Source organism: Stomoxys calcitrans, chromosome 2, assembly GCF_963082655.1.
Source record: "Stomoxys calcitrans chromosome 2, idStoCalc2.1, whole genome shotgun sequence".
NCBI classification, from domain to species: Eukaryota; Metazoa; Arthropoda; class Insecta; order Diptera; family Muscidae; genus Stomoxys; species Stomoxys calcitrans.
Genome location: NC_081553.1, coordinates 172864019 through 172878394, shown reverse-complemented (window position 1 = coordinate 172878394; position 14376 = coordinate 172864019). Strand labels below are relative to the sequence as shown.

Genomic DNA, 14376 nt, shown 5'->3' with positions numbered 1-14376 from the left:
TACCAACTTCTAGTGTGCGACGTTGGCGGCGAAGAGGATACCGCAGAACCAATCCTTGATGATGGTATAGAAAGTTTGCCTTCTAGTCAGAATGAGGTCCAAGTAGCATAGACCCGACTAAAGAACAACAAGGCACCAGGAGCCTACAGGTTACCTGCTGAGTTATTTAAAACCCGAGGCGACACGCTGGCGTATGCATCAGCTTATCTGCGCAATCTGGCTAGAAGAACGCATACCCGATGATTGGAACCTCAGCATACTATATCCCGTACACAAGAAAGGAGACAAAACGGAATATGCCAACTACAGAGGAATAAGTCTTCTCCCCATCGCATACAAGATACTCTCGAGCGTACTGTGTGAAAGATTAAAATCTTAGGTCAATGAGATATTTGGTTCCTATCAATGCGGCTTTAGACCTGGTAAATCCACCCTAGACCAGATATTCACACTGCGCCAAATCCTGGAAAAGACCCGAGAAGGACAAATAAACACCTACCATCTCGATACTCCTTTACGTTCAATGGTATTTCAAGCCATGTCTGAGTTTGGTATCCCTGCAAAATTAATAAGACTCTGCAGGATGACACTTGCTGATACGCGTTCCTCAGTAAGAATAGAAAAGAATATCTCCGAACCATTTAATACCAAACGAGGTTTCAGACAAGGAGACAGCCTATCGTGTGATCTCTTCAATATCCTGCTGGAGAAGATTATACGAGATGCAGATGTGAATAGATATGGCACACTATAATCACATGAGAACACACGCAACCGAGCAGATAAAAAAAATGGAGAAAGTTGGGAACCACAATTTTGAGACAGTCAGTAACTTTATCTACCTCGGCACCGCCGTAAACGAAACGAATGACACCAGTTTTGAGATTAAGCGAAGAATAATACTGACAAACAGATGCTACTTTGGACTAAGTAAGCAGTTTAGAAACATGGCCACCTCTTGATAGGCGAGGACTACACTTTACAAGACACTGATACTACCTGTGCTGTTATATGGTTCTGAGGCATGGGTACTTGTGAAAGCAGATGAGGCAGTGCTTGGAGTATTTGAGAGAAAGATTCTTCGTAAGATATATGGACCAGTTTGCGTTAATGGAGAATATAGGCGGCGTATGAACCACGAGCTGTATGAGCTGTATGACGACGATAGGATAGTTACACGTGTCAAAATACAACGGCTGCGTTGGCTAGATCATGTTGTCAGAATGGATGAAGAAGCTCCAGAAGCAAAGAAGTCTTTTGAAGGCAAAAACGGTGGTACACGCAAACCGGGAAGACCAAAAGCTCGATGGAAAATCAAGTTGCTTGGTGTCAGAGATTTTAGAATGAGCGCAGAAGATCGAGGCACTTGGAACGCTATTCTACGTTCGGCTAGTGAAACAAATATTCTATCATAGCCAATTAAAGTAAAGTAAGTACTGACTCTCCTATATACAGTTTATTATACAACCATAGGATGCGGGTATATTAATTTCGTCATTCTGATTCTAACGAAATTTTCGTCTTAGACCCCATTAATATATAAAATATATTCTTGATCGTTATGATATTTTAAATCAATCTAGCCATGTCCGTCCGTCTGTCTGTCGAAAGCAATTTTGCAAAATACTTCTTATTAGTCTAGGTCGCCGTCTCTGAACGAAGTGCCGCAGTGCTACACCTCTTGGGGGAGAAGTCTTAGTATGGCAAAGTACCTCACAAATATCGCCAGTATATGGCAGTGGGTTAACCACCGCTTACAATTTTCTTTCTGATGTTATCTCCAGTAATCGAACCCAGGAGTTCAGAGTCATAGGGGGACATGTTTACTTTTGCGCTACGGTGGCCTCCAATCCGTCTACTCGCACAACACAATAATTAAGCAATTGGTGTGAGCATGTATTTACCTGGTAATGACCACGCAATAAATAATGGCAACCAAATTATCCAAATATTCAGCCGATACGAGCGAGGATATCATATACCATAGTGAGAATTGACACAAGTAGTTCCTTAACTTTTTTCTTAAAACAAATTAAAATATTAAATTAGCTCAATAAGCGAAACAAAATTGCGATACTGATTTAGATTTTGCCTTTATTTTTCAAGATACTAACAGGAATCATGGACCTTATTTTAATACTTCTTCTATATATTCTGTATTCATCGTTTAGTCTTTTATCCGAGGGGCCCCAATGTGATGAGGGCTTAAAAGCATTGCGCAATTTCTGTAATTTATTGTCAACTTAGAAAAAATTATAGTGTTAAAGGAAAATTTGATTTACTTACAATTGTAAAGGAGTCCCCTTTTTGATGGAGTACTTCGTACAAAAACCAAAACGGTAGTTGACCAACTCCTATGGCGCATATTGACCAGCCCAAAGCACTATACATTATGGGATATTCGATGCCTTTGTAGGTAAGTGGGGCATAATTAAGCAGAGAATAAATGAGAACACTTAACATGAGGCCGGGTGTAATATAAGTCCAACAAATGCGCCAATAGGGACCTGTTTTTACACCCAACATGAATTCAATATCCTCACAAAGTCGTTTGGTGCCTATAAATGAAAAAAAAACCCTAAGTATAAAGTTAAACCTTGTTATAACGAACGCTTCCCACCATAGATCCATGCAAATGTCATCAATTCTGCTATAGCCAAAAACAATGCAATTAGCGAACATCCAAAGAAATCGACCAAATTCACTATGAATTGTCCTCCCGGTGTCATATATACAATGCCGCATGTGAAACCTATCAACGATACCACTGTGGCCAACATCCAGTGGGGAATGCGAGGGAAACGATCCTTAATCACTGTCATCACACAGGACACCATGCCAACATTGCTGCCCACACCCAAAACGAGCAACATGAAGAAAAAGAGTACTGAAAAAAGCTGAGGCATGTACTTAAATTTCGCTATAGCTTCGGGATAGGATATAAAAGCTAGTCCAGCCCCTCCTTTTACCACATTGGCAATATCGGTGGTTTGTGACTCGTACGCCAAATTTCCAAGTATTCCAAAGATAATGCAACCGGAAAGTATGGATGTGGCCGAATCGATGCTGGTTATTATCATAACATCTCTGAAAAGGATAAAAGGGATATTGTAATCATCTGTTCAAATCGAAAATCAAGAGATTGATACCAACTACACACACAATTTAAAATTTCAAATGAATTACCTGTAAACGTTTTTTCTAAAATTGTTGAAAGAAGCATACATGGTGAGAGTTCCGAAACATATTGCTAATGAGAAGAACATTTGCGTTATGGCATTGTACCAGACCTGAAATTAAATTGTGATGAATTGCAATAAATATTTGAATATGAACGGATATTTTGGAGATGAAATATTATGAACCAATTACACAATGAAAATGTTTGCTTTTTATATAGATCCTGAGGTACATTGATTTTATTCTTCTGGCTGTAATAACCCTCGATAACGCATCAAAATACAACGGCTGCGTTGGCTAGGTCATGTTGTCAGAATGGATGAAGAAGCTCCAGCAAAGAAGTCTTTTGAAGGCAAACACGGTGGTGCACGCAAACCGGGAAGCCCAAAAGCCCGATGTAAAGATCAAGTTGTGGGAGACACCTCGAAACTTAGTGTCAGAGATTTTAGAATGAGCGCAGAAGATCGAGGCGCTTAGAACGCTATACTACGTTCGGCTAGTGGAAGAAATATTCTGTCATAGCCAATTAAAGTAAAGTAAGTAAAGTAAGTAATAACCCTCGAAATAAGGAACATACACTGAGAGAAATTTATTTGTAAAAATAGCAAAAGTATTTGCTGTAACAACAGAAAGTCTGCCGAAAATTTGGAAAATGTGGACAGTGGAATTTCTTGCCTAATCAGCAAACATTTTCTGCTATTTTCAGATGCCAAAAAGTTAAAAATGGCTTAAAAATTGTAGAAATCCTTACGATGTCCGTGTGTCTGTCCGTCAGTTCGTCCGTCTGTTGTAATCACTCAATAGCTTTCAAAAATTGAGATAATGAGCTAAAATTTGGCACAGATACGTTTCATCATCAAGCACGCTGGTTAAGTTCATGAACGGGCCAATCGGGCCATATTTGGATATAGCAGCTATATAGATCGATCTGCGGAAAAGGTTCTAAAGCCCATAAATATTTTATTTTTTAAATAGTTTAAGGCTTCCCAACATATGACCCAAATATGATTCAGATCGGACTATATACTCGATATAGCTTCCATATAGACTGATCTGCCGATAAAGGGCCTGATGCCCATAAAAGCTTAATTTATTACCACATCTCGCTGAAATTTGAAAAAGTGGATTTATTTTAAGCCTCCCGACATCTGACCCATATATGGTTTAGATCGGACTGTAAATAGATATAGCTGCCATATAGACCGATCTCCCGATAAAGGGTCTAATGATTTATGATTTATTTTTAATCCCATTACGCTGATATACGCTGGTTAAGTTCTTGAACGGGCAAATCGAACCATATTTTGATATAGCTGCTATATAGACCGATCTGCGGAAAAGGGTCTACTGCCCATAAATGCTTTATTTTTTAAATAGTTTAAGGCTTCCCAACATCTGACCCAAATATGATTCAGATCGGACTATATTTAGATATTGCTGTCCTATAGATCGATCTCTCGATAAAGGGTCTGAAGCCCACAAAAGCTTTATTTATTACCCGATTTGAAATTTGAAGCAGTGAGTTATCTTAAGTCTCTTGACCACTGACCTAAATATGGTTTAGATCGGACTATATTTGGATATAGCTGCCATATAGACCGATCTCCCGATAAAGGGTCTGAAGCCCATACAAATTTTTCTTTTATCCGATTTCGCTGAAATTTGAAACAGTGAGTAGTTTCAGGCCTCTCAAAATTCGACCTAAATATGATTCAGATTGGACTATATTTAGATATAACTGCCATATAGACCGATCTCCCGATAAAGGGTCTGAAACCCATAAAGCTTTTTCTTTTATCCAATTTCGCTATAATTTGAAACAGTAAGTATTTTTAGGCCTCTCAACATTCGACCTAAATATGGCTCAGATCTGACTATATTTAGATATAGCTGCCATAAAGTCCGATATGCCGATAAGGGGTGTGAAGATTTCGCTGAAATTTGAAACAGTGCATTTTTTTAAGCCTCTCGCAATCCGACCTAAATATGGTTCAGATCAATCTATATTTAGATATAGCTGCCATATAAGCCAATCTGCCGATAATGGGACAGAAGCCCATAAAAGCTTTATTTAGTACCCGATTTCGCTGAAATTTGAAACAGATAAGATAATCTGTCATATAGACCGATCTCCCGATAAAGGGTCTGAAGCCCATACAAGCTTTTTATACCCACCACCGAAGGATGGGGGTATATTCATTCTATTTGCAACACATCGAAACACCCATTTCCGACCCTATAAAGTGTATATATTCTTGATCAGCGCAAAAAATCTAAGACGATCTAGACATGTCCGCCCATCTGTCTGTTGAAATCACGCTACAGTCACTAAAAATTGAGATATTGAGCATAAACTTTGCGCGGATTATTATTTTGTGCATAATCAGGTTAAATTCGAAGATGGTCTTCATCGGACTACATCTTGATGTAGCCCCCATCAGATCATCAGACCATCAGCCGATTTATAGTCTTAGGCCCATAAAAGCCAGATTTATTATCCGATTTAGCTGAAATTCGGCACAGTGAGTTGTGTTAAGCCACTAGACATCTTTCTTCAACTTGGCTCAGATCGGTTTAGAATTGGATATAGCTGGCATAAAGACCGATCCTCAGATTTAGGGACTTAGGCTCATAAAAGGCGCATTTACTATCCGACGTCGCCGAAATTTGGGACAGTGAGTTGCATTAGGCCCTTCGATATTATTTTGCAGTTTGGCCCAGATCGGTCCCGATTTGGATATAGCTGCCATATAGACCGACCTCCCGATTTAAGGTATTGAGCCAATAAAAGGCGCATTTATTGTCCGTTATCGCCGAAATTTGGGACAGCTAGTTAAGTTAAGATCCTCGACATACTTCTGCAACATTGCACAGATCGGTCCAGATTTGGATATAGCTGCCATACTGACCGATCTCACGATTTAAGGTTTTGAGCCCATAAAAGGCGCATTTATTGTCCGATGTCGCCGAAATATGGGACAGTGAGTTGTGTTGGGCCCTTCGACGTCCTTCTTCAATCTGGCTCAGAACAGTCCAGATTTGGATATAGCTGCCATATAGACCGATATCTCGATTTAAAGTTTTGGCCCCTTAAAAGGCGCATTTACAATCCGATTTCACTGAAATTTGACACAGTGACTTATGTTAGCCTTTTCGACATCCGCGTCGTATATGGTTCAGATCAGTTTATTTTTAGATATAGGTTAGGTTGAAAAGAGGGTGCAGATATTAATCCGCCCCATGCCTCTATGGACATACACCTAAGCCAGTAATCGGCTTGTTGTGAGCTCTAAAAACTATAAAGTAATCTCTAAAAAGAAAATTTTAAGTTACAAATTCCGTGCTACTTACAAAATCCTTAATTGTTTTTAATACCACTCCCCTAGGTTGGTTCATATCTGGTATTGTGTCCCCACCTAAGTGCCGGTATTTGTTAGACACTAAAGTCTGGCAAAGACAAAGGAAATGCTCCAACGTCTCATCATCTTCCCCGCATGCCCTACACATGCTATCACTTGCCGCACCGATTTTACATAAGTGAGCTCGTAGTCCTATGTGTCCCTTTATGATACCACTAGCTATACTGACCTGCTTCTTGCTTCCTTTCAGTTATAGCCTCGTCTCCTCACGATCTGGATCCCCCCATACGATTTTCGCCGTCCCACCGACCGTTTCGCTGTTCCACAATGTTGCATGCATCCGCATTCGTCGCCCACTCCCTTAACTCGGACTGCGTCGACCCGAAAGGCTTCGGGTTAACCAAGTTTATTGACGGCAGTCCTCTGGCCTTCACCGCCAAATTGTCTGCCCGTTCACTTCCCCTTACTCCGTTATGGCCCGGCACCCAAACAATGTGGATTTTGCCATCCTCAGAGAAGGCGTTAATCTCCTTCTTACACTGCAAGACTGTTCGTGACCTTACCGTCCAGGTTGTTATTGCCCTTATGGCAATTTTACTGTCGATATAGATGTTCAGACTCGACGTCTTCGCGTTAGTACCACAGCACTTTACGCATTTCGTGATCGCCCGGATCTCCGCCTGCAGGACCGTATTATGGCCAGGCAGTCTAACACAGAAGTCAGTCCCTGGGTTTTCAATGTAAACCCCCAGGCCCACTCTGTCCTCTAGCTTTGATCCATCCGTGTAACATGATCTTCCAGATGGCAATACTAGGGTTCGTAGCACTCGACTTCAAGGTTTATCTCAGGTATCTGATCGGAAACCTCTTCCCTTCCTTCCAGGTTTCCTATCGTCGCCTTGATTATGGTATGAGCTACTCCTGTCCTCAATCCATTCTCCCATCGCCTTAAGTCTCATAGCCGCAGTTGCTGCCTCACACTTAATCTGTATTTCAATGGGTCGGATATCAAGAATAGTCTCCAGTGCCCTAGTGGGCGTGGTGCTCATCGCTCCGCTTATGCCTAGACAGTTTTCTGAACCTGTTGTATGGTCCTTATGTTGCACTTTTTCTCCATAGCAGTTCACCAAACTACAGAGGCGTAAGTAAGTATTGGTATCCTAGGATTCAGGCCCCATTTCGAGCCTACGGTCCGTCTACATAGAGCCCAACATCTGTAAGTCTTCTCAGTACGCTCGTGAATGTAACACTTCCAATTCGGTTTCTTGTCCAAGATCACACCTAAGTATTTGACCTTGTCAGATATCGAAATCGTCTTATTGAGGAAACGTGGTGCGTTAAATTGGCCCACCTTCGTCTTCCTCGTGAACTGGCATATTTCAGTCTTCTCTGGGTTAACATTGAGACCTCTGGGTCTAGCCCAGTCATATGCCATATGCAAGACCCTTTCGGCTCTTCTGCATAGCTCGTTCGGATCCTTACCTCTTAGGAGTGTTATAACACCGTCTGCGTAGCAGACGGCTTCAAGTCCCTCCTCAGTCAGCATCCGTAATAGGTCATTTATGGTGGTCACCCATGTCCCTCTGTGGCGCGCCCTGTGCCTTTTTCTCCCTTATAATTATGTCATTGGACACACAATTTATCCACCTGTTCCTTAGCATATGGTTTATCCAGTCTCTAAGGACCTGGTCCACCCAGTATTGGTCTAAGGCTTATGGGTCTGTAGGCCTTTGGTGTCACATAACTTGCCTTGCCGGGCTTAGGTATATAGATATAGTTACTAAAAAGACTAATATTATGTTATACACAATTGAACAATGACTTGTACTTATAAGTATTTGGTCCAAATCCGAATATATTTCGATAAAGCTGATATGGGGCATAACGTATGCAATTTTCACCGGATTTTGACGAAAGGTGGTTTACATATATACCCGAGGTGGTGGGTATCCAAAGTTCGGCCCGGCCGAACTTATCGTTTTTTTACTTGTTTTGTAACTCTGTCAAAAAATATTTTTTTTTGGGCTAGGTTTACGACGTTTTCGAAGTATGTATCATGCATCGGAAATGTATGTCATATCGGTCAAAGTTTTCGACAGACCATCTCCATCCGTCCGTCTGTCTGTCGAAAGCACGCAAACTTTCGAAGGAGTAAAGATAGCCGCTTGAAATTTTGCACAAATAGTTTTTATTAGTGTAGGCCGGTTGGGATTGTAAATGGGCCAAATCGGTCAATATTTTGATATAGCTGCTATATAAACCGATCTGGGATCTTGACTTCTTGAGCCTCTAGAGGGCGCAATTCTCATCCGATTTGACTAAAATTTTGCACGTGGTGTTTTGGTATCACTTCCAACAACTATGTTAAGTACGATTTAAATCGGTTCATAATCTGGTATAGCTGTCATATAAACCGATCTGGGATCTTGACTTCTTGAGTCTCTAGAAGGCGCAATTCTCATCGTATTTAGCTGAAATTTTGCATGAGGTGTTTTGTTATGACTTCCAATAACTGTGCTAAGTATGGCGCAAATCGGTACATAACCTGATATAGCTGTCATATAAACCGATTTGGGATCTTGACTTCTTGATCCTCTAGAGGGCGCAATTCTCATCCGACTTGGAATCTTTATAACGGCTTCTCTCATGACCTTCACTATACGTGTCTTATATGGTCTGAAACGATCAATAGCTTGATACTGCTCCCCTATAAACCGATCTCCCGATTTTGCTTCTTGAGCCCCTACAAGGCACAATTTTTATCCGAATGAACTGAAATTTTAGTCAATGATTTTTACAGTGTTCAGCATTCATTTATGGTCCGAATTGGACTATAACTTGATATAGCTCCAATAGCATAACTTTTCTTATTCAATATTCTTTGTTTGCCTAAATAGAGATAAAGCGCATAGAACTCGACAATTGCGATCCATGGTGGAGGGTACATAAGACTTGGCCTGCCGAACTTAGCACGCTTTTAATTGTTATTGTTGTTGCTTTCCATATTTTGGCCCTTCGACCTAGGACCCTTCTCATTGGGTGTGCCGCTCGATTGGAAACAGAAACGGACTTTTAACCACGTAGTGGATAATCACAATGATGTGACTATCCTACTACGAGGCAAAACAATGTTTTCGCTGAGCGAAATAAAAAACACTTTCTCTTCACTAAACGGTTCAAACAGGTCTTTTCAGGTTAAAACTGAAAACATCGCTTGGGCCTTCCAAGTACTTTAGTGTTAACTATATCCTTCGAGGTATCCTTTTGAAAGCTTCGAAACTGCATCACAATTAAATTGGTTTTTTTTTTGAGACAAACACTTACATTTGGATTTAGTAGCTTATTCCATTGAGGCTTCAGAAAGTATATAATCCCAGCTAACGATCCTGGCAGAGTCAATGCACGTCCCAGCAACACAAACATTACAGCATAGGGGAATAAGGCCAGAAAATATGATGCTTTGCCGGAACTTCGAATGCCTTTACACAAGATGGTGCCAATAATTATCCAGGCTCCCAGTAGACATAAGACAAGATCCCAGTTAGGATAACCCAGACCATCTTCAATCGATGTGGCTTCATGTAAAATGGATTTTGTAAAAAATAATTCTGCCGAAGAGTATTGTTTGAAAGAAGTATCATTTCCTTTGACGGTATTATTCGAGGCAGAAAAACAAAGTCGGCCCCATTCAGGGCGACATAAAGTCCAAGGTAAGATATCGGAGAAACTGGAAATCAAATATTTCAAAGTCAATGCCATAATGCAGGCATAGTAAGTTGTACCCATTGTTGTAGCAAACACTTGGCCATAAGCAATGCCTAGAAGGAGGAAAAGTAAGATAAACACCATCTATTGGGTTGCCCAAAAAGTAATTGCGGATTTTTCATATAGTCGGCGTTGACAAGTTTTTTCACAGCTTGTGACTCTGTAATTGCATTCTTTCTTCTGTCAGTTATCAGCTATTACTTTTAGCTTGCTTTAGAAAAAAATTGTAAAAAAAGTATATTTGATTAAAGTTCATTCTAAGTTTTATTAAAAATGCATTTACTTTCTTTTAAAAAATCCGCAATTACTTTTTGGGCAACACAATACTTAAGAAAACTCCCTACCTCTCATAGCTGGAGCCATGTCGAAGGCTTTAATGCAGCCACTGCTTGAAAACTGACCCACAATAATCTCCAAATAATAAATGGGTCGTCCAACTAACAACAGCACTATGATGTAGGGCACAACAAAGGCGCCACCTCCATTATCCAAGGCAATAAAGGGGAAACGCCACACATTGCCCAGCCCTACTGAAAGAGCTATGCAGGAGAACAGAAATTCAATGTTATTACCCCATTTGTCACGGGTTGCTTCAGCTTCAGTTTCATCCTAAACAAAAATTTTGAACTTAAAAGCCTTTTTCTTAAACGTGTCCCGAACAGTACCTCATCAGTCCTTGTGTGGTTGTTTGAAATCGCCTCTATTAATCTTCCATCTATTTCCGTACTTTCGAGTTCAATGCTGACTTTCTTCGCACCCATTTTAAACATCCGCTACCAAGTCGAATGCATTTGAAAATGTTGAAAGGTGATGTTTTCTCCTTAGGGCAAAGAGTATTGCTTTCATTTTTATTTGTTTACAGCCTTCATATCATCTTGCTGATTATCCAAAAGGTGTTATCTAAATAGCATCATACCCCCTAGACAATCCATTTTATGGACTTCCCTTACAATGTTGATGGAAGTTAACATTGCCTGGTAACCTTATCTTAGCGAATGACATTCATATTAGTATTGAAGTGTGCTGGAGCTATGGCGTTAGTCAATAGCACTTTCAGGCATTTCATTTTCCGGATTTTGTTTTGTCAAATGAGCTGATAAATGATGAGATAACTTCTTAATTATTTATGCAGGCGCCTTGTGGGAAGAAGAACTGCTATATTGAAAGAAAATCTAACTATTAGGCGACTTGTTAACATTCTAAGTCGATCCAGCCATGTTTGGCCATCTGTCGAATTCACAATAGCGGTAAAAAGAATAAAGCTGAAGCCACCTGAAATGTTGCATACCTACTTCCAATTGAAGTAAGTCATTGGGGATTGCAAATGGGCCGTATTGGTTTATATTTCGATATAGCATCCATGTCAAATAGGGCTTCAACATGACTTCGTAGACCTCAAAAACCGCAATTACTATACGATTTGGATAAAATTTAGTATGTTATTTTAGGTTGAAAAGAGGGTGCAGATATTAATCCGCCGCATGCCACTATGGGCATACATCCCTACTGAAAAAAACCTCTAAGAAGAAAATTTTAATTTAGGAATTCCGTGCTACTTACAAAATCCTTAATTGTTTCCAATACCACTCCCCTAAGTTGGTTCATGTCTGGCATTGTGTCTCCACCTAAGTGACGGTATCTGTTGGAAGCGAAAGCCGGGCAATGACAAAGGAAATGCTCCAATGTCTCATCATCTTCCCCGCATGCCCTACACATGCTATCACTTGCCGCACCGATTTTACATAAGTGAGCTCGTGGTCCTATGTGTACCGTTATGATACCAATAGCTATCCTGAACTCCTTCTTGCTTCCTTTCAGTAATAGCCTCGTCTTCTCACGATCTGGATCCCCCCATAGGATTTTCCCGGTCCTACCGACCGTTTCGCTGTTCCACAATGTTGCATGCGCATTTGTTGCCCACTCACTGTCTTAACTCGGACTGCGTCGACCCGAAAGGCTTCGGGTTAACCTTGTTTATTGACGGTAGTCCTCTGGCCTTTACCGCCAAATCGTCTGCCCTTTCCACTTACTCCGTCATGGCCCGGCACCAAAACGATGCGGCCTTTCCCATCCTCACAGAAGGCGTCAATCTCCTTCTTACACTATAAGACTGTTCGTGACCTTACCGTCCTGGTTGTTATTGTCTTTATGGCGTTAGCACCACAGCACTTCACACATTCTGTGATCGCCCGGATCTCCGCCTGCAGGACCGTCAGGCAGTCTTAAGCAGATCTCAGTCCCTGTGTTCTCAATGTAGGCCCCCAGGCCCACTCTGTCCTCTAGCTTTGATCTATTCGTGTAACATGATTTTCCAGATGGCAATACTAGGGTTCCGTCAATCCAAGACTGTGCCGATGGCAGCAGTGCCACGCACTCGACTTCAAGGTTCATCTCAGGTATCCGATCGGAAACTTCTGCCCTGCCTTCCAGGTTTCCTATCGTCGCCTCGATTATACCGCGATGGTGTGAGCTGCTGCTTCCATCCTTAATCTATTCTCCCATCGCCTTGAGTCTCATAACCGCAATGGCTGCCTCACACTTAATCTGTATGTCAATGGGTCGGATATCTGGAATAGTCTCCAGTGCCCTAGTGGGCGTGGTCCTCATCGTTCCGCTAAAGCCAAGACAACCTGTTTTCTGAACCTGCTGTTTGGTCCTTATATTGCACTTTTTCTCCATAGCAGTCCACCAAACTACTGAGGCGTAGGTAAGTATTGGTCTAATCACGCTCCTGTAGAGCCAGTGGACTATCCTAGGATTCAGGCCCCATTTCGAGCCTACGGGGCGTCTACATAGTGCCCAACATTTGTGAGCCTTCTCAGTACGCTCCTGAATGTGACACTTCCAATTCAGTTTCCTGTCCAAGATCACACCTAAGTATATGACCTTGTTAGATATCGAAATCGTCTTATTGAGGAAACGTGGAGCGTTTAATTGGCCCACCTTCGTCTTCCTCGTGAACAGGCATTTTCCAGTCTTCTCTGGGTTAACATTGAGAGCTCTGGGTCTAGCCCAGTCTTATCCCATATACCTTTCGGCCCTTCTGCATAGTTCGTTCGGATCCATACCCCTTAGAAGTATTAAAACATCGTCTGCGTAGCATGTAGCAGACGGGTTCAAATCCCTCCTCAATCAGCATCCGTAATGGGTCATTTATGGTGGTCACCCATAGGAGTGGCGATAAAACGCCCCCCCGTGGCGTGCCCTGCGCCATTTATGCCATGGGACACACTATTTATCCACCTGTTTCTTAGCATATGGTGTATCCTGTCTCTAGGGGCCGGGTCCACCGGTATTGGTCTAAGGATTGGATCAGTGTGTCGGTCCGCACATTGTTAAAAGCCCCCCTCGATGTCAATACATACCGCCAGTGTGAACGTTTTGGCATCGAAGGATTCTTCTATTTTATGCACAATCTCATGCAGGGCGGTCTCCACCGACCTTCCATTGACATAGGCATGCTGTTTGTGTTTGAGCAGTTCGCTGGATGTCATGCTCTTTATCATGGTGTCCACAATACATTTCATGGTTTTGAGTACAAAGAACGCAGGGCTCATGGGTCTGTAGGCCTTTGGTGTCGCATAACATGCCTTACAGGGTTTTAAATGGTTTGAAGCTCCTCAAGGATTCCTTCACCATAAATTCCGTTATTATAAACCTTCGATCAACGTCAAGATTCCGGTATCTCCGTGAGTCCCTTCGTATCCCGTGAAAAATGGGTTTTCATCAACAGCCTCAACATATCCTCCGTTGTCTCTGCTCTCACTCCAATGTCGTCTACTAAAGATTCAGTTTGGACATGGGTTTTTGAGGGAAACTTTTTTATCTTGGCGGCGTTATTAACACTATCGACCTGTTCGCAGCTTCCAGGAGGCACGTTCTGCCGCTCTGGTAATCTTATTGTATTCCTTGAGCCATGTGTAATACACATCTCAATATACTTCCGCCTTTTTACGACGTGCTCTGTCGTAAAGTCTGCGGATCTCTTTCCCAATATTGCGAATCTCCCCGGTCATCCAGGGTTTTTCTTGGGCTGATTTCCTTTCCCGAAGAGGACAACTATCTTCGAAGG

At 41.7% G+C, this 14376-nt stretch overlaps 1 protein-coding gene across 1 annotated transcript; it reads right to left on the bottom strand.

Moving 5' to 3' along the window:
* Positions 1-2081: 2081 nt before the first annotated feature.
* Positions 2082-11098, bottom strand: LOC106093495 (sodium-dependent nutrient amino acid transporter 1). Its single transcript, XM_059361696.1, has 7 exons — positions 10970-11098; positions 10649-10913; positions 9864-10357; positions 3187-3290; positions 2621-3087; positions 2287-2558; positions 2082-2225 (listed from the first exon to the last, which is right to left on the bottom strand). Exons 1-7 carry the CDS (start codon positions 11072-11074, stop codon positions 2082-2084), a joined length of 1851 nt encoding a protein of 616 aa, XP_059217679.1. The 5' UTR covers positions 11075-11098.
* Between the last annotated feature and the right edge of the window lie 3278 nt (positions 11099-14376).